At 35.5% G+C, this 23589-nt stretch overlaps 6 protein-coding genes across 8 annotated transcripts; 1 reads left to right on the top strand and 5 right to left on the bottom strand.

The window, feature by feature from the left end:
- Positions 1–813: 813 nt before the first annotated feature.
- On the bottom strand, positions 814–2858 carry LOC106419423 (protein MAINTENANCE OF PSII UNDER HIGH LIGHT 1). The gene is made up of 3 exons (XM_013860203.3): positions 2441–2858; positions 1826–1960; positions 814–1337 (listed from the first exon to the last, which is right to left on the bottom strand). Exons 1-3 carry the CDS (start codon positions 2774–2776, stop codon positions 972–974), a joined length of 837 nt encoding a protein of 278 aa, XP_013715657.2. The 5' UTR covers positions 2777–2858; the 3' UTR covers positions 814–971.
- A 1614-nt stretch (positions 2859–4472) lies between these two features.
- Positions 4473–6909, bottom strand: LOC106419485 (aspartyl protease AED3-like). Its single transcript, XM_013860279.3, has 3 exons — positions 6225–6909; positions 5239–5719; positions 4473–5048 (listed from the first exon to the last, which is right to left on the bottom strand). The coding sequence occupies exons 1-3, from the start codon at positions 6699–6701 to the stop codon at positions 4687–4689; spliced, it is 1320 nt and encodes a 439-aa protein (XP_013715733.2). The 5' UTR covers positions 6702–6909; the 3' UTR covers positions 4473–4686.
- A 1334-nt stretch (positions 6910–8243) lies between these two features.
- LOC106419278 (putative RING-H2 finger protein ATL69) lies at positions 8244–9297 on the top strand. The gene has a single exon (XM_013860036.3). It carries the CDS (start codon positions 8643–8645, stop codon positions 9114–9116), a length of 474 nt encoding a protein of 157 aa, XP_013715490.2. The 5' UTR covers positions 8244–8642; the 3' UTR covers positions 9117–9297.
- LOC106419224 (WAT1-related protein At5g07050) lies at positions 9244–17899 on the bottom strand. Of its 2 annotated transcripts, none has more exons than XM_048742526.1 (10): positions 17660–17899; positions 17318–17390; positions 17125–17218; positions 11190–11402; positions 11023–11085; positions 10797–10913; positions 10447–10702; positions 10095–10256; positions 9748–9899; positions 9244–9649 (listed from the first exon to the last, which is right to left on the bottom strand). In XM_048742526.1, the coding sequence occupies exons 1-10, from the start codon at positions 17690–17692 to the stop codon at positions 9409–9411; spliced, it is 1404 nt and encodes a 467-aa protein (XP_048598483.1). In that variant the 5' UTR covers positions 17693–17899; the 3' UTR covers positions 9244–9408. The 2 variants fall into 2 exon arrangements, with proteins under 2 accessions (XP_048598483.1, XP_013715435.3); XM_013859981.3 differs by having other exon boundaries at positions 11190–11405.
- LOC106419462 (CBL-interacting serine/threonine-protein kinase 2-like) lies at positions 17654–20327 on the bottom strand. Its single transcript, XM_013860250.3, has one exon. It carries the CDS (start codon positions 19847–19849, stop codon positions 18527–18529), a length of 1323 nt encoding a protein of 440 aa, XP_013715704.2. The 5' UTR covers positions 19850–20327; the 3' UTR covers positions 17654–18526.
- A 194-nt stretch (positions 20328–20521) lies between these two features.
- On the bottom strand, positions 20522–22484 carry LOC106419455 (CBL-interacting serine/threonine-protein kinase 2). 2 transcript variants are annotated; one of them, XM_013860243.3, is made up of 2 exons: positions 22268–22484; positions 20522–22207 (listed from the first exon to the last, which is right to left on the bottom strand). In XM_013860243.3, exon 2 carries the CDS (start codon positions 22196–22198, stop codon positions 20801–20803), a length of 1398 nt encoding a protein of 465 aa, XP_013715697.1. In that variant the 5' UTR covers positions 22199–22207; positions 22268–22484; the 3' UTR covers positions 20522–20800. The 2 variants fall into 2 exon arrangements, with proteins under 2 accessions (XP_013715697.1, XP_013715696.1); XM_013860242.3 differs by having other exon boundaries at positions 20522–22201; positions 22268–22480.
- Positions 22485–23589: the final 1105 nt, after the last annotated feature.

Raw genomic sequence — 23589 nt, forward strand, 5'->3', positions numbered from 1 at the left:
AAATACAAACCGATCAGAACTAAACCTGTATGGGTATCCAAAAGCCCATCCCTAGTCATTATTATATATCATATTTTATCATCATATAATTAATCGTATTTTATATGTACCATCATATAAGTAATCATATAATTAATAGTATTTTATACATACCATCATATAAATAATTACATATATTATATTTTTAAAACTTAATATGAAATATGAAAACCATAATTTGAGTTGGTATTTCAAATTGGGCTTTGTATTATATTTTTCTTATATATATTGACAATATTTTTTTATAATGGTTATTGAAAAATAGTTTAGTAAAAATCCATTTTTGAATATATGTATATTTTTGAATCAATTTTTGATATAAATCAAATTTGAATTATTATTTTGATTTGAAATATGTATATAAAGTTTAAATTTTGTTTTATGGTTAGTTTAGAAAATTTTTTTTTAAGGAATTAGATTGACCCATTTTGGTATATTTTAAAAGTGGCCTAGATAACTTTCAATTTTTTAAAAAAACATAAGCCCATCACTTTTTTTCTTAATACTACTATCCTTGTTTTCAAACAAAAATATTTTTTTTTAAAAGACTGCAATCCATGTTTCCAAACACTCCAAATTCTTAAAAGTCCTATTCAAGTTTCCAAACACTCCAATTTTGTACTTGAGTTTTAATAAGATAGATGAAGCTAGCACCTTTCTTGGTCCAAAGCTAGATCCAATGACAACAAAGTCAACATGTCTTCGTTAATGGATTATATGCTATGCCAAAACCAAGATATTGTTCCTCATGGTCAAAGCAACTGAAGACAAGAATAGGATTTGATTCTTGATTTATAACACCAACTCATAGAGGAAAGAGAGAGTATGCATATAGTTACATCCGAATATTAACAAGACGCATAATCTTGGTATATGATTCATGTCATCTTTTACACAGCATAAACTGAATCCCTCCCTAGGCTAATAACCTCTTAAGAGGTACTACTTGTTGCCTGAACAGAAGGCGTCTCCTCCGGCTGAGCCACACTGGCTGTAGTTTCCGGCGGTGAAGTTTCTTCCTGAGCCACCGGTGGAGCATCGGTGAGGATAGGGGCAGAAGCCTGAACAACTTCTGAAGGCTTGAACTTGTTGATGTAGTAGCTGAGAGACGGTCCTCTGTAGTCCACTGCTTTTGGTTTAGATGGAGCATCTTTACCGACTTGGAGGAGTATAGAGGAAGCTGCGGCGATTGCGATAAGGGCAAGGCCTCCTACGATTGCTGCTGTGTTCTCAGCTCCATCAGAAGATGACCCTGCAGTGCCTGAGCTTATGGCACTCTCTGCAACATATACTGCAGGCTGCACAAAGTAACAAGAAAAGCTATATTCTTCAGCAAAAACAAATAGAATTGTCAATAAGAGTAAGAAGAAGCCAATAGAATTTGCATGGCGTAATATTGGAATGAAGACAAAAGAAAAAAAAACCAAACAAGTGAGACCAAATATAGAACCAGGCTGATAAGATCAAGAAGCATAAGATTATGTAACATCTTTGGAGATTTGTTGAAGATCACTTAACAACCCTCAACAATAAGGCCCCAAAACAAGAAAGTGATCAGAGGTCCCTAATCAGAGATCTCTTCTTATCATGCTTCCACCACATTCTAATGCATAACAAACGTTCCCTAGGCAAAACCTAAATTAACAAAGCTCCAAGCTTTGTCCTTCAATTGAAAACCAAAATCTCTCCCAAGCTTCTCTCTTTCTCTCCCATACACATTACTAAGGAAACTAAAGAAACTAAACTTAATAAAAAAGAAGTAGGTATGAGTGGATATATTACAAACCTCAATAGAGTAAACATTAGTCTGACCAGCAGTATCTTTCTCAACATAGCCAGTCCAACCACGCTTCCGAGGTGGAAACGTTCCCACCACTTTGGTCTTCTCTCCAGCCAACCATTCCATACTCACTGTCCCAACCTGTGTGTTTCACCCATCCAAACAACATCAATTTTTTTTTTTTTTTTTGCAGTTGCATGATTTTTTTAGTTTGTGATCACATCAAATTCTAAATGGTGTTGAGGTTTCACTAAAAGTAACCATTTTTCATATAATCTTAATACTAAAACATCAAAAGAATGTGACTTTCTCCATAACCATGGAGATTCAAAAGTTCACTCGTACATACTCTGTAACAAAAAAACAGAGCTACACTACTTTGCCACCAAACAAGATCATTTTTTTTCTTCAAATGTATGGTCAATTCTAACTGGTGTTGAGGTTTCAGTAAAAGTAACAATTTCTTTTACAAATCTTAATATTAAAACATCAAAAAGAATGTGACTTTATCCATAATCTATGGAGATTTGAAAGTTCACTCATAAACAAAAAACACATAACAGCACTACTTTGACAGCAATCTTCTAATAAAAATTAATGATTGTGTAAGAAAAAGATTACCTCTTTGTCGGGAGCACATTCCTCGGCATTACAATCAGGATCGTCGGAAGAAGCTCTAACGACTGATACGAAAAGCTTCCGTCCTACCGACCTGGCGCTGAGGAATCTGCCAAGAGGCTTAGGAGATGCCAAAACGCAGCCGTTTGGGGATAGCAAGACGTTGGAAGTGCAAGACATGGCTACCTCAGATTCGAGGAGGTCCGGACAGGAGATTCTTGGGTTTGTTTTATCTTTTTGAGTGATGAAAAGGTAAAGATAATATGTGAGGAGGAAAAGAGCAAAGAGAAGACGATGATGATGTGTGTTGTGCTGCGTGGTGTGGTGTGGGCTTTTCATTTAGGCTACGCGTGTAAGTGCCCACCCCAGAATCCAAAACCCATACAAGTTGCTAAGCCCCCCTCCCACTATAATAATAATATCAACAACTAAATAATTTTTTTGTCAACATATCAACAAATAAATAATTTTATTTGGCTTTTCTCACAATAGTTTTTACTTACCACTAAAATATTATAAGAATTTAAAAAAATCTGAATAAATAATTGAAACATAAGATATAGTTGCACTGATGAAACATTTGGAAACTTGAATAGAAAAATTTAGTATTGGGGTAACAAATGAATTTTGCAAATTGTTTCACTAACTTCAATCAAATATCCATTAGACCGAATTAGTCCTTCTCAAATTTGCATTAGTTTTTCTTTCTGGTGAAAAAAATTGCATTAGTTTATAACATTAACCGGTAATTTATTTTCACCTTTTGTTTATGGAGATTTTACGCATTTCTTTTTGTGTGTGTGTTTGTTTGTCATCTTCCACACTCCCTTTTCTTCATTTCATAATGTTCTCTATAAGGGCTATAACGAATGATTTCAGTTTGCACACAATGTAATCATCACATCGACCAAAGAAGTCTCCGTGGGTTAGTGACTTAGCCACTATGCCTTGTGTCTTTAGCATGTGAGACTCACATCACACGTTCCCGTTGTGGAGTAAAAAGCAAATATCTATATCCAAAAGGAAAAGAAAACGTACATCATAATATTGTGCCGACTGAACCAAGAGTAGAGAGCTTTGTTGTGGTGTTAATTACATGATGGATACGACATATTGAGTTTATAACAAAGTTTGTGTGTGCTAGTTGGTGTGGTGTAACAATTTTTTTTTTGTTCCTAGTCTTCTTCCACGTTTTAAACTTCTTGATGATTGAGAGAGCTAGCTTCAAGATTTTAGCAAGTTGTAGTAGGTTGTTGGAAAAAATTGGCTGAAATTAAAATTCTGTACAACCAAGAAAATGAACCTCAATTTTAAATGTACACTCTGACTCTAGTTTCTCTGTTCTCTTTCGCATAATCATTTATGACATTTGATATCTAACGCAGTTGGCCATTGAGTGATGTATTTTTAATATCTTATGCACATTACAGTGTCCACACAACCCTATAAGCAACTACGAGCATGAATAACCACTAGCTATGCCCGAGGGACCTATGTATTGATGAGCACCGATTTAATAAACGACAACAAAATTTCATGTAACTTCAGAATAAAGAAAACATTCGAAATGTACCTTTTTATCAACTACTCATACAATTAGATCAAATTCTAAGTATTTCGAGGAACACTTCTATCTAACTGTATTTGATTATATGGGGATATGGAGCAAACTCATGCTCTCAATTTTTTCTTCTGTTAACTCTAAAATGTATTAATCTTTGAAGCAAAGGCCGGTCAGTCCACCGGAACAACATAGTCATATCCAGTAAATATAAACCGTCTGTTTCCAAACGCACCGAGTGGACTTGCATATCTCTCCATTTGAAATGTATGAAATTGTCCGAACATGTGATTCTATAATTTTATCATATGTAATCTACCATCTATCATATTATAGCATTATTAAAATGGCTAAACAACAGTTTTGTATTTATTTATTTTTGCTAAATTATTACAGTCACATAATAAAGAGCAAACATACAGTTTCCTCAGCAGATAATAGTTTATTCTATTAGTTTTGACTCGAGTCTCGAGATAATTTAACAAAGGTTAAAAACCACATAAAATGACTTGATAAGAGTAGACAAATGCTACACACCACCGTCCTCTAACAAACACATGAAAAGTGGCGAAGCAGACAGAACGAGGAAAGACAAAAATGAAAAAACACAAAAACACACAAACAAACAAGTCGCTGCTCAAACACTACTAGTACGCTCTTAATTAGTTATTGTCTCATTCATCTTTTCTTAAGAGCATCGTTCACGTGCCAACCCTAGACGTCCATTGGGAACGTCGATCAGGACACGATGGTTCTGCTGCTGCATGCTTGCGATCACATTCACGACAGAGTTCACGTTTTCCGGCGACGACGCGATGGCGAGGCACGACAGGCTCCCGGCGCTGCTGTGTAACATCAGGTTATCCGCTGGCATAGTCATGTTCACTCCCTTGAACATGAATGTTATTGTCGGCACCGTGATTTTCCCTGAGTAACACGTGTCGAAACCTCCGAGTGACGTCACTACGGCGGTACGTGGCTTCACGCGCTTCCTGAACTCGTTCCTCACTGCCTCGTAAACCGGCTTAGATAACCGCGTGTACACGGTACCTGCAAATCAGATGGCCGGTTAGGCGGTTAAGATCCTAAATACATATTAGTTTAGAAAACCGAACTAAACCGTCTTTTAAGTCTACACCAATGCAAAATCCAAACCGGAACTGTCTTAAATTCAAACGGAAAACCAATAATTAAAAATCTAAACCGAAACCAAACCGGATTGCAAAATGTAATTTCGTACCGGAGTCAAAGATGGTTCCCGCGCCAGTGGTGGGATTAAAAGCAATAGCTGCCGGCGGTATATCGACGACTTTCTTAGCGACGCGTATCGCAACGAGGTTGACGTAATACAAAGAAGACCTCCTCGGGTTTCTCAGGAGTTGCGTGTACTTCACGCGCACGGGCTGAGCGGTGGGGCCGAGTCTCAGCGATCCGGAGAAGGCGAGAGACCTGAAACTCGGCAGACAGTAGGAGAACGTGGACTTGTAGAGTGACTGAGCCTGTGACATGAGTGATAATGGGCCTCGTCCCAGGCCCAATAAGCCTTGCGGAGGAGGGATGGTTCCTCCGCCGGCGACTTTGTTGACGCAACCGAAGGTGAAGGCATTGATCGGATCGGCGGCGAGGCGGATGGTGTCCTGAGAGAGGTTAGCGGCGATGGAGGAGCTTCCGTAGGTGAGGTTGAAAGAGCACGCGCGTGATCCGCACGTGGGGTTAGGTACCTGTTAACAAGTGTGTTCACGTGAGTTAGTGCAATGTGTCGGTCTGGTTTAGTGAGTGTTCTGTAATCCCGTGAATTATTTTTCAGACTTTTGGGTGGAATAATCAAATTATTAACCACATGGGACCTCACTATCTGTGAAAAAACTTTTTCACCAAAAATAAAATTTAAATAGTGTTTCAATTTATTTATTTATTTTTAATATTTAGTCAAATAAATTCTAGATCTGAAGACTACTAGTTTGAATATAATTTCCTTGTTTGGACTACAATATTCTCATGCTTAGATGATAACAAGTTGCAGGTTGCTACTATTATAATACGACTACAAAGTTTATGCTACTATTATAGTAAGTGACATACATGAGCCAAAAATGTTAAGTCGATTATGGAGCATTAATGAAGCTACGAAAATGTTATAAAATAGTGTGAAGAATACAATTATAATCAAAAACATTCTATGGAACATATTTATTATTTATATCTGAAGGTGTGTGTTTATTATACCTGCTTACACTGAGGAGCACTGCAACTGACGTTCTTAAAAGTGGTGGACTTGGCCGGAGAAAAGGCGGTGGTTGAAGGACAGCCAACGCAGCCGGAGCAAGGTAACCAAGCTACATCACTGCTCGTGTCCATGGCTAAGAGTAGAGACTGAGCGGGAGTACCGATCTTAGCCTTGACAATGTACGTTGTGCTCTGCAACATTTGACGCCCTGAGGCGACAGGAACCACAGATCTCCCGGCGACGAGGCTTGTCAAGTACTGGAGACGGGCCTGGTCTTGGGCCAGAGTCTTGAGTACACGCGCTTCCCATGAGAGCGGGGATGAAGATTTGAAGGGTGAGCAAGGGCTGTCTATGTGGAAGATCCTTAAGGTAGAGCCTTGGTCTTGAGTGTTGGTGAGGTCACAGTTTGGGTGGTTTAACCCAAGTGCTAGTGGAATGATGAAAAGAAGTTGGAGGAATATAACCAGAGTGGTCATTGTATTGTATGTGTTGGGTTGGATGGGATATTAGTTGGTGGTGGCATGAGAGGGTATATATAGTGGAGTGAGCTACGAAATGACCAAGTAGTACAACAAAACCAAACTTATATTAAAGTAAATGAAACAAATCAAAGATTTATTCCACTTATCATAAGGTTATGAGTTCGAACTACAACGGCGGTGTCAATAGGATTAACTTAAGCTGCTCTCGCTTCTAGTTGGAAGAGATTAGTTATTTTAACCGTGGAGTCTTTACCATAACACGAGCTCTTTTGTCCTTACATGTGGTTTATTCATAATAGTAAATGGGGTATGCTTTTAAATATCCAACAATTCACATTCAAAAAAGAGTATATTCCCGCAGCATGCGAACCGGTGAAACTTTGGTGCTGGTATGGCCACAATTATTCACCATGCTATTATTTATCTTTTCTTTTCCTTTGTGAAATTGGTGTCGGCCAACAGTGTATTTCTTCATCTGTTTCTTTACTCTTCCGGTAGTGCAAAAGTTACTTTCTTGTGATTTCCACTACTTTAGTGGGGTATTTGTTATTGATGGGCAAAGTAGTATAATAATGAAAACATGCCTGTCTTGCAACTGGTATAAAATAGAAAATGGTTATTGAATTCTGAGATATATTTTCCTTTGAAAAGTATATATATTTTATTTAACAGATGGGTTTATGCACAGATTGGGCTGATCACATGTGGCCCGATGTGATTCACACTTTCTTGTTAACTATTCTTAATCTCAAACTTTTAGCTAGGTCTACTTTTAGCTCCATGTACGGAATATTTAGAAAAAACCATGTTGTTTATTTATTATTCCCTCTGTTTCAAAATACATAATTTTTTTACGCATTGCACAAATATTAAAAATTTTATTTTTTTCGAAAAAGTAACTTTACAAATAAAATTTAAAAATCATTCAACAAATTTAAAAAAATAATTGCAAAATTTAATTAGTTACACAGTTTTCAATAAAATTAAAAATAATATAAATATATCAAAACTTCATATATTTTGAAACAACAAACATTTTTTAAAACATCAACTATTATAAAACGGAAGGAGTAGTATTTAATTAATTATTTAATGCAGTAAATACAAAAAAAAATGGAATTTTACTCCTCCTCTGTCACTAACACGATTCTACAATTCCTAGGTCAAAAAGGCAATCCCACTAATCACGCAAAAACATAATTTTGCGGTAATGATTGTAGATAAAAAAAAATTCGCTAATGTGGATGTTGTCGCAAAAGAGGAGGTCATTTTTTTTAATGAGAATCACTTACTAACTTCAGTTTTTTACTGATGAGATCATTTTCAATTGAAAATAGTGATGTCACTAAAAATTAGTACTCATCTTTTTTTTTTTAAGAATGTTAAATTTATTCAAATAAAAAAAAACTTTTTACAACATGTGTGCTTCTGTTTTTGTTTTTATAAAGATCTAAAAATTACATCCATGCACTTAGTACACGGATGGAACGATTGTACGACTAATGTCATAATCAGATGAGCGAATCTAATCTCAAATCCTTTCACCAAAAAAAAAAATCTAATCTCAAATGATCACTAACATTTTTCAAAATATTTATCATATATACAAATGTTCATATAACATTGGCAAAACGGGAACATTTGAGACTTTGCATAACGTCTAAGGAACTTTTTGGGTTGGTTTCCGAGCTAAAATATAAAACCTTTTATAGAATCACTAAAGATCTAGAGTCAACGATCCATAATAATATAAGAAGATGAAAGATTCAAGGTCATAACTTCATATACCCCCAATTAAAATATACTACATAACAATGTTCTGAAGCAACATTTAATTGTCCGGGGACTACGCCAAACTTGTCTCCTCCTATACAAACTCTTCTTCTCCTTCCACGTTTTAGTTTATTTCTCTCTCACAAACTCTCTCCACATACAATGCTTCCAACAAATCCTCCGGCCACTGGGGTTGGACTCGGTTACGGCATCGCCATCGCCGTGAGCATCCTCATCCTCATCTCCACTATAATGCTCGCTTCATACATCTGCATAAGGTCAAAATCTGCTCCAAGAGACGGAGCCACGAGCGAGGGAGTTCTTGACTCGCCGGCGGCTGAGGTGAAGCTCGGACTGGACCGGCCTGTTATAGAGTCATATCCAAGGATAGTGCTTGGTGAGAGCAGAAGATTACCGAGGCCCAATAACGGTCCATGTTCGATATGCCTATGTGATTACGAAGCTAGAGATCCGGTTCGGTGTATACCGGAATGTAATCACTGCTTTCATGCTGATTGTGTTGATGAGTGGCTCCGGACAAGTGCCACGTGCCCTCTTTGTAGAAACTCACCGGCTCCTTCTAGGCTTGCCACACCATTGTCTGATTTGGTCCCAGTCGCCTTTCAAATCAGGTGAAGGTTAAATACCTCTTTGTTTCAATCATAACATTCCTTCAAGGCTCCAATTATCTTACTCTTTTTTGTGCTTAGAGATTAGAACTAGTGAGTATTGTTATGGTTCAAATTTGTTATATTCCGAGAAATACTCAATAAGAACATTCGTATTGATGAAGTGCAAGTTAGAGTTCTTGCTATTACACGTATTTAATTCATAATCATATAGGTCAAAATTAAAAGTGAAAAAGACAAAAATACACACAAATATCCGACCAAAAGTAGTCTTTTATTATTCTCTTCATGCAATCTTTTCATGGCTCTTGGCTAGTTTTCTTCAAAGTTGTTTCTGTTGCTGGAGTACTGATTACAATCGTTGATAGCATAGAGTCCGAATATTTCATTTCAGTTCCATTATTAGCTTCCACATCCTCGGTTACTTTATCAATATTCTTGGTGGGTTCTAACATCTCACAATGAGTCACTTCATTTTCCTTTTGTTTTCCCCACAAGACCGCATACAGTCCAATTACAATAAGTACCGCTCCAATCACCCTGTTACAAAACCAAATCGATAAGCTTTCATTTGCGTTATTGAACATTATGAACATGATCATGGAGTATATGAGAAAGGGGCAAAAGTGGGAATTTACCCTCCAAGGAAGATCTTTTCTGCTAAGACAAAAGAACCCATGATTGCAACTATAACCATCATTAAAGGACTAAAGGCAGTAGCAAACACAGGTCCTCTTTTCTTCATCACTATCCCTTGCACATAATATGCGATACTTGATGCAACAATCCCCTATGTTTTCCAAATAAACCATTATTATCCGTTAATAAGTCATCTACTTATACATGAAAAAGGTCCATATAGTTAATTTATCTCAGAAAGCAGATAATAATAACCAACCAAGTGGTCCATGACCTTATATACCAGATTACTTATTTTCATTATGAGATTATATAAATAAAAAAAGATGAGAGAAATTAATATTACAGAGTAAGCGGCGGCAAGGAGGTTCATGTCCCAGCCAATTCTCCAAGCTGATGGGTTGTGTTCCATGACAAACGTCACAGCAACTGCTTGTAATGTTCCGATGAAGCAAACTAGTGTTGTTAAAGTAAGCTGATGCTTCGAGTACGTCTTTAGTATCTTCGCCTAATCACATAAATCATGATCCAACCAATAAACAATGAGTGAATAATTGTAAAAGTGCACCCTCTAACAAAAACAAATTTGCAAAAGTAAAATTTTGGCTGTTCACTTAAACACAAAAAAATATAAAACAAAATATATTATTGTCCCTTGGTTACTTTAGGGATAGCTTTAAAGTATAATCTCATTGTACCTGAAGAACGAAGAGGGAGGCCCATGCAAGGGTAGCAAAGATGAGGAGGATGGAGCCTTTTAGAAAATCCTTATTATCATTTGAATTGCTAGACGGTGTCGTGTCGTTAGCATGTTGGAGATGCATATATTTAGTCCAAAATAGCTCAACGATGGGTCCCTTATAAATTGTCATTAACATGGCTCCGGCTACGGTCACCACCGTTCCAGCTATTTTCGCCTGGCACCACAGTTTCTTCACGTCCAACACCTCCATCCTATTAATCAAATTAGATAATAGTTCTTATAAATGATATACCTTTCAAAAAATCATCAATTGCCTAAGATTTATGATTGTGCTAACTTACGTACCGGAATAGAACGGCCAAGATAAAGGTCATAGCCGGAAGCATGTTACTCATGGCGCACGAGAACGTGGGCGACGTATATTTCAACCCCATATAGTAGAAGTTTTGATCAATCACGGGCCTGTTAATTTATTATACAGGGAAAGATATGTTATTCTCTTGTTTTTTATTTTATTTTATAAAACGTCCAAGAGACTATAGTTATATGGAGATAGTGATTAAGTAATAACCCAAGAAGGCCGAGAATGAAAAGTTGCATGAAAATGGTGAATGTTATTTTCGGCTGAGCTTTCCTGTAAAATTAAAAAATTTGAATACACAAAACCATTAACAAATTTCTTGTTCATTGACGAATCTCTCTTTCAAGAAGTCATGTAATGAAAAATGGATATATAACCTTTCGAAGAAGAAAGCGAAGGGGGCAATAACGGCCGTGGCGATTGCATGGCGATAGACGACAAGGACGTAGTGGCTCATACCGGTGTTGAGGGATATTTTGGTAATTATGTTCATGCCGGCATAGCCGAACTGAAGAGATATCATGGCGAAGTAGGGCTTTGAGCTTTTGAGGAAGCTTTCACAGCAACCAAGCTTCTCCATCGACATATTGCTTCTAGTTTGTGTGTTTGGAGTGTGTAAGATATATGTTGAGTGGTCTTATGTATTTATAGTAAGATGCAACGTACATAGTCATGTATTTTCTACTTCTTGTTTAATGTTTCTAGGTTTCTTGGTTGACGTCACTTTCTCACCTCCCCTCTATAGTTATTGGTGCTCAAATATGATGGTCGAATCCCCTTTTAGATCATACATTATATATAACCTAATGTGCTACTATGAAACTTTTCAGTAGACAAATTATGAAACAAACCTGTCTACCTAGTTTCATATATGAGCAAATGTTTAGCAAAAAATATATATAAATATATGAGCAAATGGCCTGGAGTTTACAGGCTAGCCAGAAGCTGAGCTACGGATGATCTTACCGCTGATGTAGTAGTATTAGGCATGGACTAGGAATTTTACCCACAAAATTGCAGTATTTTTTTAGGATTGGATTATGAAACTCTAATTTACTCTATGGGAGACCCTAATGCTTTAGATTCATTATTCAAAAGAAAAAAACAATGCTTTAGATTTTTGCTACTTTCCCTTCTCTTGAATTTGTTTTAATTTGTTCTTGTATACAAGTATACTAGGATAAGACCCGCGCCTTGCGCGGGATTAAGTTATTATTTTTATTATATTTTGGAGAATAAAACAATAGTTTGGCTTCATTTGGATTACGGGTGTTCAATCCGGATATCGGATTGGTTTCGGTTCGGTTCGGTTTTTTCGGTATTTGGTTAGTAAAATATAACTACTATTCTAAATCCATATGTACTTTGATTTTAGTCTTTCACATATTTTTGAAAGATTTCAACTGGACGACTAAATTGATCAGCCAATTTTGTTGCTTTAAATCATTAGTGTTTATATATATATATATATATATATATATATATATATATATATTATTTAGTTTGAATATTTATTAAATAAAAATTCATATGCGTTATATTTTATGATCATTTGTAACTTATTATAACAAAAAAATAATCTATTGATCACAAAATTTTCAGAGTGGGAATATTCAAATTTCTAATAATATATAGACGTTTTGAAAAATTCAAATATAACATATAAGAAAAAATATAAATGTTTTAATTATATATTTAATGTGATTTTTTAATATCTTTCAATAATATAAAATTAAAAAAAAAGAACTAAGATACCAAAATTGTTATCAAATATTTATTATTCATAATAATTAATTTTCATATATACGTTAATCATATTAGGTAATTTCGTAGATTCTAATTAAGGAAAGTGCAAAAAAAAATTTGGTAGATTATTTATCAATTCGATAGTTAGTTTAATAAAAAATATAATGTAAGTCAAGATGGGCAACCTATTTTTCTAAGAATAGTATATTTTATATAGTCATTTATTAAATGAGAATTTATAATCATACAGTTCAATAATCATTCATATCATTTTATAACTGAATATTTAAATCATCAATAACAAAATTTTCAATGTGAAATCTTTAATAAGTTTATAATTTATAAATGTTTTTGAAAATTCATTGAAAGTTTTAATATTAAAATATTTATGTAATCTTATGGTATATAGTATAATCTATATATATATATAAATATATATGTTTTATTATTAAATGATATTTTTTACTCATATGGTTTTAAAATAATGTGTATCTTCTTATAATATTAAATAAAAGTTCATATTAATACAATTTTATGATCATTTGTAACTTATTATGACAAAAAAAAATCTATTGATCACAAAATTTTCAGAGTGGGGATCTTCAAATTTCTAATAATTTATAGACGTTTTGAAAAATTCAAAATATAACATATAAGAAAAATTATAAATGTTTTTATTATATATTTAATGTGATTTTTAAATATATTTTAATAATATAAAATTTAAAAAAAAGAACTAAGATACAAAAACTGTTATCAAATATTTATTATTCATTATAATTAATTTTCACATATACGTTAATCATATTAGGTAATTTCGTAGCTTTTATTTAAGGAAAGTGCAAAACATTTTTTGGTACGTTATTTATCAATTCGATAGTTAGTTTAATAAAAAGTGTAATATAAGTTAAGATAGACCAACCTATTTTTCTAGGAATAGTATATTTTGTATAGTTATTTATTAAATAAGAATTTATAATCATACGGTTCTATGATCGTTCATATCGTTTTATAACAAAATATTTAAATCATCGATAACAAAATTTTCAATCTGAAATCTTTAATAAGTTTATAATTTATAAATGTTCTTGAAAATTCATTGAAAGTTTTAATATTAAAATATTTATGTAATCTTATGGTATATAGTGTTTAATATATATATATATATATATTTATTTATTTTATTATTAAATGATATTTTTTACTCATATGGTTTTAAAATCATGTGTATCTTCTTATAATAAAAATGTTAAACCATTGATCATTAATTTTTAACATAATAATTTTAATAGTTTTAGTCATTTATTGTCGTTTTTAAAAATTCAAAATATAACATATACGAAAAAATCTAAATTTTCTTTTTATAGCTAATTTGATTGTTTAATTTATTTTAATAATATAAAATTAAACAAAAAATGATGGAGGAGATATACATTGTTATCAAATCTTTATTATTAAACTCATTAATTGTCATATATATATTAGTCATTTATGGTAATTCCGTAGGTTTTATTTAAGGAAAGAAAATATCATATCATATCATTATATCATATAGTTTGACCAACTTATATATCTAACAACATATAAAAATCGAATGTGGACCTACTTATTTTTCAATTGAATGTAATTGACTACCTAATTGAGTGACACCTATGCATTGGGGCCTCTTTTAATTAATACAAAATTGAGGTTACATCTTTTCAAATGTTCCTCAATTAATATATAAGGGATGATTCCATTTTGAGAAAAAAACTACATCAATTTGAAAGTAATTTCGGCACACAATAAACGTTATATCCGATAATCAGAAACGCACTTTTGGTTTCGTAACAAAACAAAAGTTCTTGTATAATAATATTGCAATCTTGCATGATTCGAGAAGGAACATAAGTTGATATTGGAAAAATGGGGGAAAAGAAACGGACACGTGGCAGGTAACGGGATGGATTAGGGGGAGCATCTAAGGAATCGTTGTAGTGACTATGAGGTAAGCAAACAAATGACATTGAAGGCATTAAGGTGTGAAAATCTTCGAATTTGGACCATATGATCATATTATAAAATCATTCAAAAGCTAAGTTACCCCTTCACAAAAGTAAATAACTCTTTCTAATCTAACGGCTACAATTTAATCTCTAATAAGAAATGGAGAAACGACGTGTAGATTTTGAGTGAGTCAGGAGAGTATTATTAATCGGTTTCTTGTCGTCGCAAACATGGAGTGAAAAATGAGTTTGAAATCAATATAACAATGGAGGAGAGTGTGATGCTGGTCTCGGAGCCTGTATTTTTTGTAAAGTCGAAAATCTAACTATAAGAAAATTTTCAGATCCATAAGTATTAGAGATGTAATATACAATGGATAAACAATATCGTTCACACGTAGTTAAATTAAATTGAGATAGAAGTAACTTTGTTATTATGATATCATAAGCTCAGTTAAACAGAAGTGGAAATTTTTTTTTTTCGTTTTATATTAAGAATCGTTTTCGGTTTTTAAATTTTGCGTAATATTCTGATTTGTGGTATATGTTGATTCATTTGATTATTTATGTAATTAAAATACATTTATCTTTTTCGGTTACACATCCAAAAAAAATTCAGAATTAAGCTTATATAAATTAGAGTAGTGAAAAAATGTGTGATATATCAAGAGAAATGATTCGCTATGTTGTACGAGTAAGGACAAAGTACAAAAAAAAAATTAAAGTGTGATTATATGATTAGTAAACAAGTTTTCCAAACCATAAAAAATTAATGCACTGTTTGTCACACGAAGTGGAATCTGTGGGCCGGATGAAGGGATGAAGATGGAGTGTTACAATTTTTTCAGTATACATGTAGTTTTGCATTTTCATATTAAAAAAATTTCTAGCTTTTATCTTATTTTTAATTTATTAGTTAGCAAAAAATCAAATAAAATATTATATTGAATACAAATAAAATGAAAAATTACTAGTTTTTTAGTCCGTTTGCAAAAAAAAATAAACGAAACTTTGGACAACACTAAGGAATATAAATGAAATAATTGTTGCTACGGTCACGTGTTGGCACGATTTCTCGTAGAATGTAAAGCCAAGAGTGGTTGGATCTTTTCTGTTTATTATGTTCTTTTTGCGCCACTTTACACCAAATCAACTTGCTTTCTAGTTTCTGCAAATTCTTGACAACTTTAAATAACCTTATATTATAGGGAATGTAAGAAGATTATCGAAGCTGGACGGTCTCTATGTCCAGTCTGAATATAATAAGAGAAAACATACTCTTGGTTAGGTCTTGAGATAAATGATGCAAGATTTTCTGAATCGGTCTAGGCAGATGAAAAGCAATCAGGTTTCAAACTTTTCGAAATAAAATTAAAAAAGGGCCTACAATGTTTTTCTCCATACAGAAAGAGAAGAGCAACAAGAGCCATATGATACATCTTCTACATAACACTGCTACTCTCTATTTAATCCCCCTACTAACAAGTGGGTCTCAGCATCAAGCTTCCACCTCGTCATAATCTTCTTCTTCCTCTTCGTCTAACCTCTTACCCATACTAGCAAGCTGCATTGGATCCATATTCCCTATATCCGATATGGACCAACCCGGATACTCCTCTGGTTTTGTTGTCTCTCTTGAGGCTGTTGTGACCACCACCACTGGTGGCTTTGTCTCTACTTCGAGGGTTTGTGTGTTCAGATCGAAATCTCGACCTAACACTGAGTTTGTGTCGTCGTTACCTGCTTTTGGACTTTGCAGCTCTTGCTTAGACATGTCATCTACATCCTTCTTCTCAGTGTCTTGTTGTTGTGTTAGTGAAGGCATCGTGATACCGTCTTGTGTAAGCTGTGGTGGTGCTGACAATATGGTTGGTTCTGTTTCCATCTCGCGTTGAAGAAGCTCCTTTTCAGCTGTTTTAGCACTTCGTCCACGTCCCCTTCCACGCCCTCTTCCTCTACCCCTTCCACTGGGTCCCACTTGCCCTGTCTCCTGCTGCAGTGAGGAGAAAACATCACATCAAGACACTTTCATAAACTCTGGTTTTGCTTTAGTGTTGTAAAAGAGAGACAAAATAGCGAGTAAATAATAGAATGCCTCACCACTTTGGTTTTCTTTATCTCCTCATCGCTGTCATTAGCTTCATCTCCCGTAGGTTTCCTGTGGCCAATCAAAAACAGCATATCAACTTGACACAAGAGTCCCAGAAAAACAAACATACAATACAGAGCTAAGCTAAGAGATATTAATTAACAAAGGATCCAACCTTCTCTTGGAGAAAGTGCGATCGTCCATTGTCGCATCAGCCTGACCATTACCGTGACCGTGACCATGTCCATGGCCATAGTCAGGAACCTTGCTGACAACTTCCCTCAGAAAGTCAAACACGTTGTACGTTTCCACACAATTTTTTCTGTAGAAAAATAAATCAATGAATTTGGATGCAGTATAATGACAAAAGCAATGACATAAATCAAATAAAAATAGAGGCTACATGCGAAGTAGTCCCCAGCTTATTGTAATAATGGCTTAATTACTTGATAACACAAAAAATATTGATTGATAGCTAAGCAAAGGACTTACAGGTGCAAAGAGCTCACAGTCTTGGCTCCTCTCTGAAGGGTGATTTCGTAAGTACGATCACAAAGGTCTTGTAAGAACAATTCCAAAGCTTTTGCTGTGATTTAAATGTAGAAAACTTAGCAACAAAATTAAAAACAAAGTCCATCAAAATTTGCAAAGTTAAAAAAAAAAAAAAAGGTAATGTGAGACTCACAAACAAGGACAGGCACAGCCAAAGCAATCTTGCCAACATCCTCGTCAGCTTGCATTATTTTTTTTATACGCGCCTGCAAAAATTATAATCACCATTAGACACAATCCAATATCATTTTACAAACAAGTATCCATCCTTCACAATATAAAAAAAAATCATAACTTTTTTTATCAAAATCATTTGAATTAGATACAATACGCAATCAAAAGTACCAATTTTTATAAAAACCCAATCATCAAAGTACTGATTTTTATATAGCCGAGCGTTGATTTTCAATATCATGGTGAATTAAATTACAAAAATTTCCAATTTAATCAACCAATCGGAAAAAGGAAAACTTACAGCAGGGAAACGGGTGTCGAGCTTCTTCCTCATGATTTTTTTGGATCTCGCGATCAGAACGAACCAAAGGACGAAACTTTCGACGTGAGATCGAAAATCAGAACTGAGAAATCGTTTTTTTTTTTTTTAAGGAATGAAATTTTATTGATTAGGGGGAAGAAGAGTTCGTGGATGCCCACAAAACCAGATCCAACGGCCACGACTCCCTTCTCTTCTCCGACTTGTTCGTCCGTACGATCATATCCTCACGATTTTTTCTCTCTTTTTCAGTTAAATAAAATAAAATATACGAAGGAACGAACGCGTCAAAACTTATATACAAAAAGACGGAACTACCCCTCAAACATAAGAGAAGCGTTCATCTGGTGGTTGTTCCTTTTGAATCATTACCGGTCTGATTCAAAAATGTTCCAAACCGATCCTTCGCTAAGTTAGTTAATGTACTTCGCAAAGTCACAACTGAAACAGAAGAGTGTAAATCATTTCCTTTTGTCTCTAAAGTACGCAAAGAAGAAGTGAAGTAGTATAAGGAGTAGTTTCATCTGGAAATGTCTACACTTTTATGTAAAAATATTTTTTTTTATGAATAAAATTTAACATTCGTTGAAAAGAAAAAAAAGTTTATGAACACATAACAATGTGTAAGCTTATACACTTTACCACCTCATTCTCTGCTCCTCTACTATTGTTATTGTATCAACCAAACCTCAATAAAAAACTCACAAACGTAAGCAAAAAAAAAAACACAAAATGTAAAAAGCTTACAACAAGCAGCTATCTCTACAATGAATGCAAGCTATGTTAAAAAACAGGTTTTTTTTAAAAAAAGGCTCTTAATTAGTTCTTCACTTCACTTTTTGTTGATCTCTACAATGGTTCTTGTCCCTCCTTCAAACCACGCAACACATGCTCGTTCTCCCCTTGCCAAACCCAAACAATATCAGCCAGAGCAGGCCTAAGATCCTCCTCCACCATCCTCTGATACTCCATTGTATCCCCACTACATTTCTTCACTTCAACCAAGTGAAACGTCTCCGTCACTTCAAATATCTCCGCATCTATCAACAACCTCCCTTTCCTTCCTTCCTTCCCTCCTTCCATCTTGAACAGCCCCGCTTCTTGCTTCCTTATCTTCATCTTCAGCCCTTTAGCCACCTCCTCCAGCTTACAAATGATCTCCGAAGCAGGCTTTCTAGATGTGAACTTAGACTCTTTCTTGCTGTACACTTCTCCAAATAGTCCTCCCAGTGCAAGCCCCGAAGACAATGCAATGATATCAAAAGCATTCATGCTTGAAACCTGTGGCGGCGGCTCGCTTGGACCTGAACCTGAACCTGAGCCTCCTACAGCTTCCTTCTCAATCCTTTTCTGCTTCATTGGTAAACCTTTCTTGAACCATGAACTCTCCTTGATCTTTGAGATGGTGATCCTACTCTCAGGGTTAGGATCCAGCATCTTAGATAACAGCCTCTTCGCTTCAGGAGGGAACTCACGAGGACACTTGAACTGCGCTTTACCGATCTTCCTATACATATCCATCAGGTTGGACGCGTAGAAAGGGAGATAGCCAGTCAAAAGCACAAACAAAACAACCCCACAAGACCATACATCCGCTTTAGTCCCATCGTACCCTTTACGGTTAACAATCTCAGGACAAGCGTAGGCGTGCGAGCCGCACGCCGTGTGAAGCAAACCGTCAGCGCGCTTGCTTTCGGCAAGCGCGCTTAAACCGAAATCAGAAACCTTGAGGTTATCGTGCTCGTCAAGCAAGAGATTCTCCGGCTTGATGTCGCGGTGATACACTCCGCGGCTGTGGCAAAAGTCAACCGCGTCGATGAGCTGGTGAAAGTACTTCCAAGCGACGTTCTCGGCGAGTTTGCCTTTGACCATCTTCTTGAAAAGCTCTCCGCCTTTGCAGTACTCTAGGACGAGGTAGATCTTTGTTTTGGTCGCCATGACCTCGTGCAGATTCACGATGTTTGGGTGTTTGGCGAGGCTCATCACGGAGATCTCTCTCTTGATCTGCTCGCTGTGTCCGACCTTCTTGAGTTTGTCCTTGTCGATCATCTTGATAGCTACACTCTCGTTTGTGTGGACGCTTCTTCCGTAGAAGACCTTGGCGAAGTTGCCTTGGCCTAGTAATCTCCCAACCTCGTATCTATCGGTTAGCATGCTTGGTTTGTTCTCCATCCTTAGTCTACAGATTTTTGATCTTTTTTAAACAAGAGAAAGAGAAGCAATAGAGAGGAGGAGGAAGAAGAAGACACAAAAGGAGGACGTGCAGATCTCTGCTTTGACCTCTACTCATCTGTGTCTTTGTTTATTTATAGATAGTGCTTGAAAAAGAAAGCATGAAACATTCCAAAATCAAATTAAAATCAAAATCTTACATAGACAGAGTGCATATGTTGTTTCCCTGTGGACTTGTCAAACCTAACGCGCTTGCTATTACTGTATATGCCGTTTTGATACCTACCTCTTGTCAACGCGTATGAAAAGAAGCGCACATGTTTAAAACGATGTCATTGCACATTGTTTGTTTATTTTGCGTTTAATCCACAGTGCTTTCATACGACCTTTTACAAAAGTCCTACAAAACGAAAGTGAAATGTCTCTTAGATTCTTGTCAGCAAGCTTCTCAAAACCTGTCATGGAGATCTGAAAACAACAGCCGTTGCTGTAATTAACGACCAGGGCCTGCTGGGAAAAACCGGATGAATCATTGCCCTCTAGTCCCCAAATTTTTTTTTTTTTAAGTTATATAGACAGATTTCCAAATTTGTAAAAAAAAATTATTTAAATTTTTACTAAATTGTTTTGGGGACTAGAGGGCAATGTTTCATCCGGCTCTGCTAACGTCTATATAAGATTTGCTTGTTTTGTACACTTAACAAGGATTTGCTTACACAACCCACACACAAACACATCCTCTGATTCTTGCTGTTGTGCGGACAGAACCTTAAGAAAATTGTAAAAGATGCTCAAGTAAACACAAGGTAGTTTGTTACAACAAACGAACTATCTGCAAATTTTTGCAGGCTATTGTAAAGAATCAAGTTATAACTGTTCCTTTTTTTTACCTCTTGCTTTTGTTTGTCACCTTATGTTTATAGAGTCTCTTCTTTTCTTCATGTTTTCCTGCTACAATGGTTCACTATGCTGTTCTACTCCCTGTTCATCTTGCAAACCACGCTTTAGCTGCTCTTCCTTCTCCTTATCGCCTTGCCAAACCCAGACTACATCTCCCAGCGCAGGCCTAAGATCCTCCTCCACCAGCCTCTGATACTCCACCGTGTCGCCATCACATTTCTTCACTTCAACCAGGTGAAACGTCTGCGTCACCTGGAATATCTCCGCGTCCATCGACAAAGCTCCCTTTCTTCCTTCCTTTGACCCTTCGAGCTTGAACAGCCCCGCGTCCTGCTTCCTTATATTCAGATTCAAACCTCTGGCCACCTCCTCCAGCTTAGAAATGATCTCCGCAGCAGGCTTCCTCGACGCGAATCTAGACTCCCTCTTGTCATTCGCGTCCCCGAAAAGCCCTCCCAGATCAAACCCCGCAGACAAGCTGATGATATCGAAAGCGTTCAGGTACGCGAGCTGAGCCGCCGCCTCCTCGTGGAGGCTATCTCCGTTCTCGCTGCTCGAGCCTGAACTCTCTCCAACTTCCACTGTGGGAATAACAGTTGTTTCCCGGAGTTGTTTATCCATCTTCTTCTGCTTCAAATGCAGCCCTTTCCTAAACCAAGAACTCTCCCTGATCCTCGCGATGCTGATCCTACTCTCGTGGTTAGGATCCAGCATCTTGCACAGCAGCCTCTTCGCCTCGGGGGCGAACCAGTTCGGACACTTGAAATCGGCTTTACCTATCTTCCTATACATCTCCATGAGATTAGAGTCGTGAAAGGGGAGGTACCCAGCCAACAGCACGAACAAAACAACCCCACAAGACCAAATATCCGCCTTCGTCCCGTCGTACCCTTTCCTGTTAATCACCTCAGGCGCCACGTAAGCAGGGGTACCGCAAGTGGTATGCAAAAGCCCGTCTGCGCGCTTGCAATCCGCAAGCGCGCTCAGACCGAAATCCGAAACCTTGAGATTCTCATTGTCATCAAGCAGGAGATTCTCCGGCTTGATGTCGCGGTGGTAAACACCGCGGCTATGGCAAAAATCCACCGCGTTGATGAGCTGGTGGAAGTACTTCCAGGCGACGTCTTCCCTGAGTTTTCCCTTTTTGACTTTGTTGAAAAGCTCGCCGCCCTTGCAGTACTCGATCACGAAGTAGATGCGGGACTTGGTGGCCATGACTTCGTGGAGGGAGACCACGTTGGGGTGCTTGGCGATACGCATGACGGAGATCTCGCGCTTGATCTGGTCGCTGAGCCCCACGCGGAGGACTTTCTCTTTGTCGATCATTTTGATGGCCACGCTCTCGTTGGTGTGGACGCTTCGACCGTAGTAGACTTTGGCGAACGTGCCTTGACCTAGTAGTCTACCTACCTCGTATCTGTCGGTTAAGACACTCGGTTTGTTCTCCATTTCCTATAATTGGAGAAAGGTTTGAGACTTTAGGAAGCGAATCTGATACCAATGGAGAAGGAGATTTACCTGTAAGGAAGACGATACGATCTATGAGGTATGGATCTTTTGCTATGAGTAGAGCGCATTCAGCTCTGCTGCTCCTCTCTGTCTTTGATTTTTTTTTTGTTAATTTATATTTTTTTTGCTTTTTTTCTTTTATTTTTATTGGAAATAAAGAGAGAGAAAATCTAAGGCAGATTTTTTTTTTTAAAGTGGTGTTTATGCGTGGAAGTGAGGATAGACACAGAGGAGCATGTGTTCCTTGTGGGCTCGTCCACCTAATCCGCTATCATGCGCCTTTGATAGTTGACTCTTCTCATGGATCTGTTTTTTTTTTTTTAAACTTCTAATCCTATTAAATGCTACTTGTGTAATTAAGGATAAAAGCCTCCCAATTAATAGCTAGATCTGTCAAATCATGAAACATAAACACGATTTTTTAAGTACCGTTTAAAGCTATGCAACAAAGTTTAAAGACGTCTGCGACATCCCTTTTATATCGTTTACATATTAAATTGCAACAATTTTTTGGAATTCACATGTTATCACTATAATAATTTTTAAAATCTTTTAAAAAAATATATTGATTCATCTAAATATATAATAATTTTTTTATTAAACTAACCATGAATTTATCATCAATGTTCTTTATTATTTCTTTAAATAAAAGTTATGAAATTACCTAATGTGATTAAAATATATATGACAATTAATAATTTCAAATAATAAAGATTTGACAAAAAATAATGTATCTTCTATCTATTTGTTTAATTTTAAACTATTAAAATAAATTAAACAACCACAATAACCATATAATAAAAATTTAGATTTCTCTATATATGTTATATTTTGAATTTTTTAAAACAACTACAAATTACTAAAACTGTTAAAAGTCACACATTCAAAATTTTTAATTTATGGTTTAAAATTTTTGTTATAACAAGATACAAATGATTACAAAATCATATATGTATATATATATATATATCGTTTTAAACTAAAGTATATACCATATAAAATACATAAATATTTAATTTGAAATTTACTTTGAACAATTTTTTTTGATAAAAACTTTGAAAAAAATTGACAACTTAATTTTAAATTTTTTTACTAAAACCATTAATCCCACAATAAAAATTTCGTTAATAGTAATTTTAAAGTTTTTGCTATAAAAGATACAACTGATCAAAAAAACCATATGAGTAGAAATCACATTTGATAAACATTAATATTAAAAATATATTATATTTGTTAATATTATTTAAATTTAATTATGTCTCCTATCAAATAGAAAAAAACATATTTTTTGGACTAATAAAATTTATTTCTATGTTTGCAGCCATTTAATT

This window comes from Brassica napus, chromosome A10, assembly GCF_020379485.1.
Source record: "Brassica napus cultivar Da-Ae chromosome A10, Da-Ae, whole genome shotgun sequence".
Classification (NCBI taxonomy): domain Eukaryota; kingdom Viridiplantae; phylum Streptophyta; class Magnoliopsida; order Brassicales; family Brassicaceae; genus Brassica; species Brassica napus.

Excerpts from the sequence above, each read along its gene's own strand:
- LOC106419485 (XM_013860279.3), bottom strand. The coding sequence starts at position 6,701 with ATGACCACTCTGGTTATATTCCTCCAACTTCTTTTCATCATTCCACTA. Across the intron at positions 5,720-6,224 it reads GTGCTCCTCAGTGTAAGCAG|GTACCTAACCCCACGTGCGG; the intron begins GTATAATAAACA and ends ACTTGTTAACAG. Across the intron at positions 5,049-5,238 it reads GGGAACCATCTTTGACTCCG|GTACCGTGTACACGCGGTTA; the intron begins GTACGAAATTAC and ends TCTGATTTGCAG.
- LOC106419224 (XM_013859981.3), bottom strand. The coding sequence starts at position 17,692 with ATGAGGAAGAAGCTCGACACCCGTTTCCCTGCT. Across the intron at positions 11,406-17,124 it reads ACTGTGAGCTCTTTGCACCT|AAGCAATATGTCGATGGAGA; the intron begins GTAAGTCCTTTG and ends CACACAAACTAG. Across the intron at positions 10,914-11,022 it reads TTCATTCTCGGCCTTCTTGG|GCCCGTGATTGATCAAAACT; the intron begins GTTATTACTTAA and ends ATAAATTAACAG.
- LOC106419455 (XM_013860243.3), bottom strand. The coding sequence starts at position 22,198 with ATGGAGAACAAACCGAGTGTCTTAACCGACAGATACGAGGTAGGTAGA.
- LOC106419462 (XM_013860250.3), bottom strand. The coding sequence starts at position 19,849 with ATGGAGAACAAACCAAGCATGCTAACCGATAGATACGAGGTTGGGAGA.
- LOC106419278 (XM_013860036.3), top strand. The coding sequence starts at position 8,643 with ATGCTTCCAACAAATCCTCCGGCCACTGGGGTTGGACTCGGTTACGGC.
- LOC106419423 (XM_013860203.3), bottom strand. The coding sequence starts at position 2,776 with ATGAAAAGCCCACACCACACCACGCAGCACAACACACATCATCATCGT. Across the intron at positions 1,961-2,440 it reads AATGTGCTCCCGACAAAGAG|GTTGGGACAGTGAGTATGGA; the intron begins GTAATCTTTTTC and ends TGAAACACACAG. Across the intron at positions 1,338-1,825 it reads CTAATGTTTACTCTATTGAG|CCTGCAGTATATGTTGCAGA; the intron begins GTTTGTAATATA and ends TACTTTGTGCAG.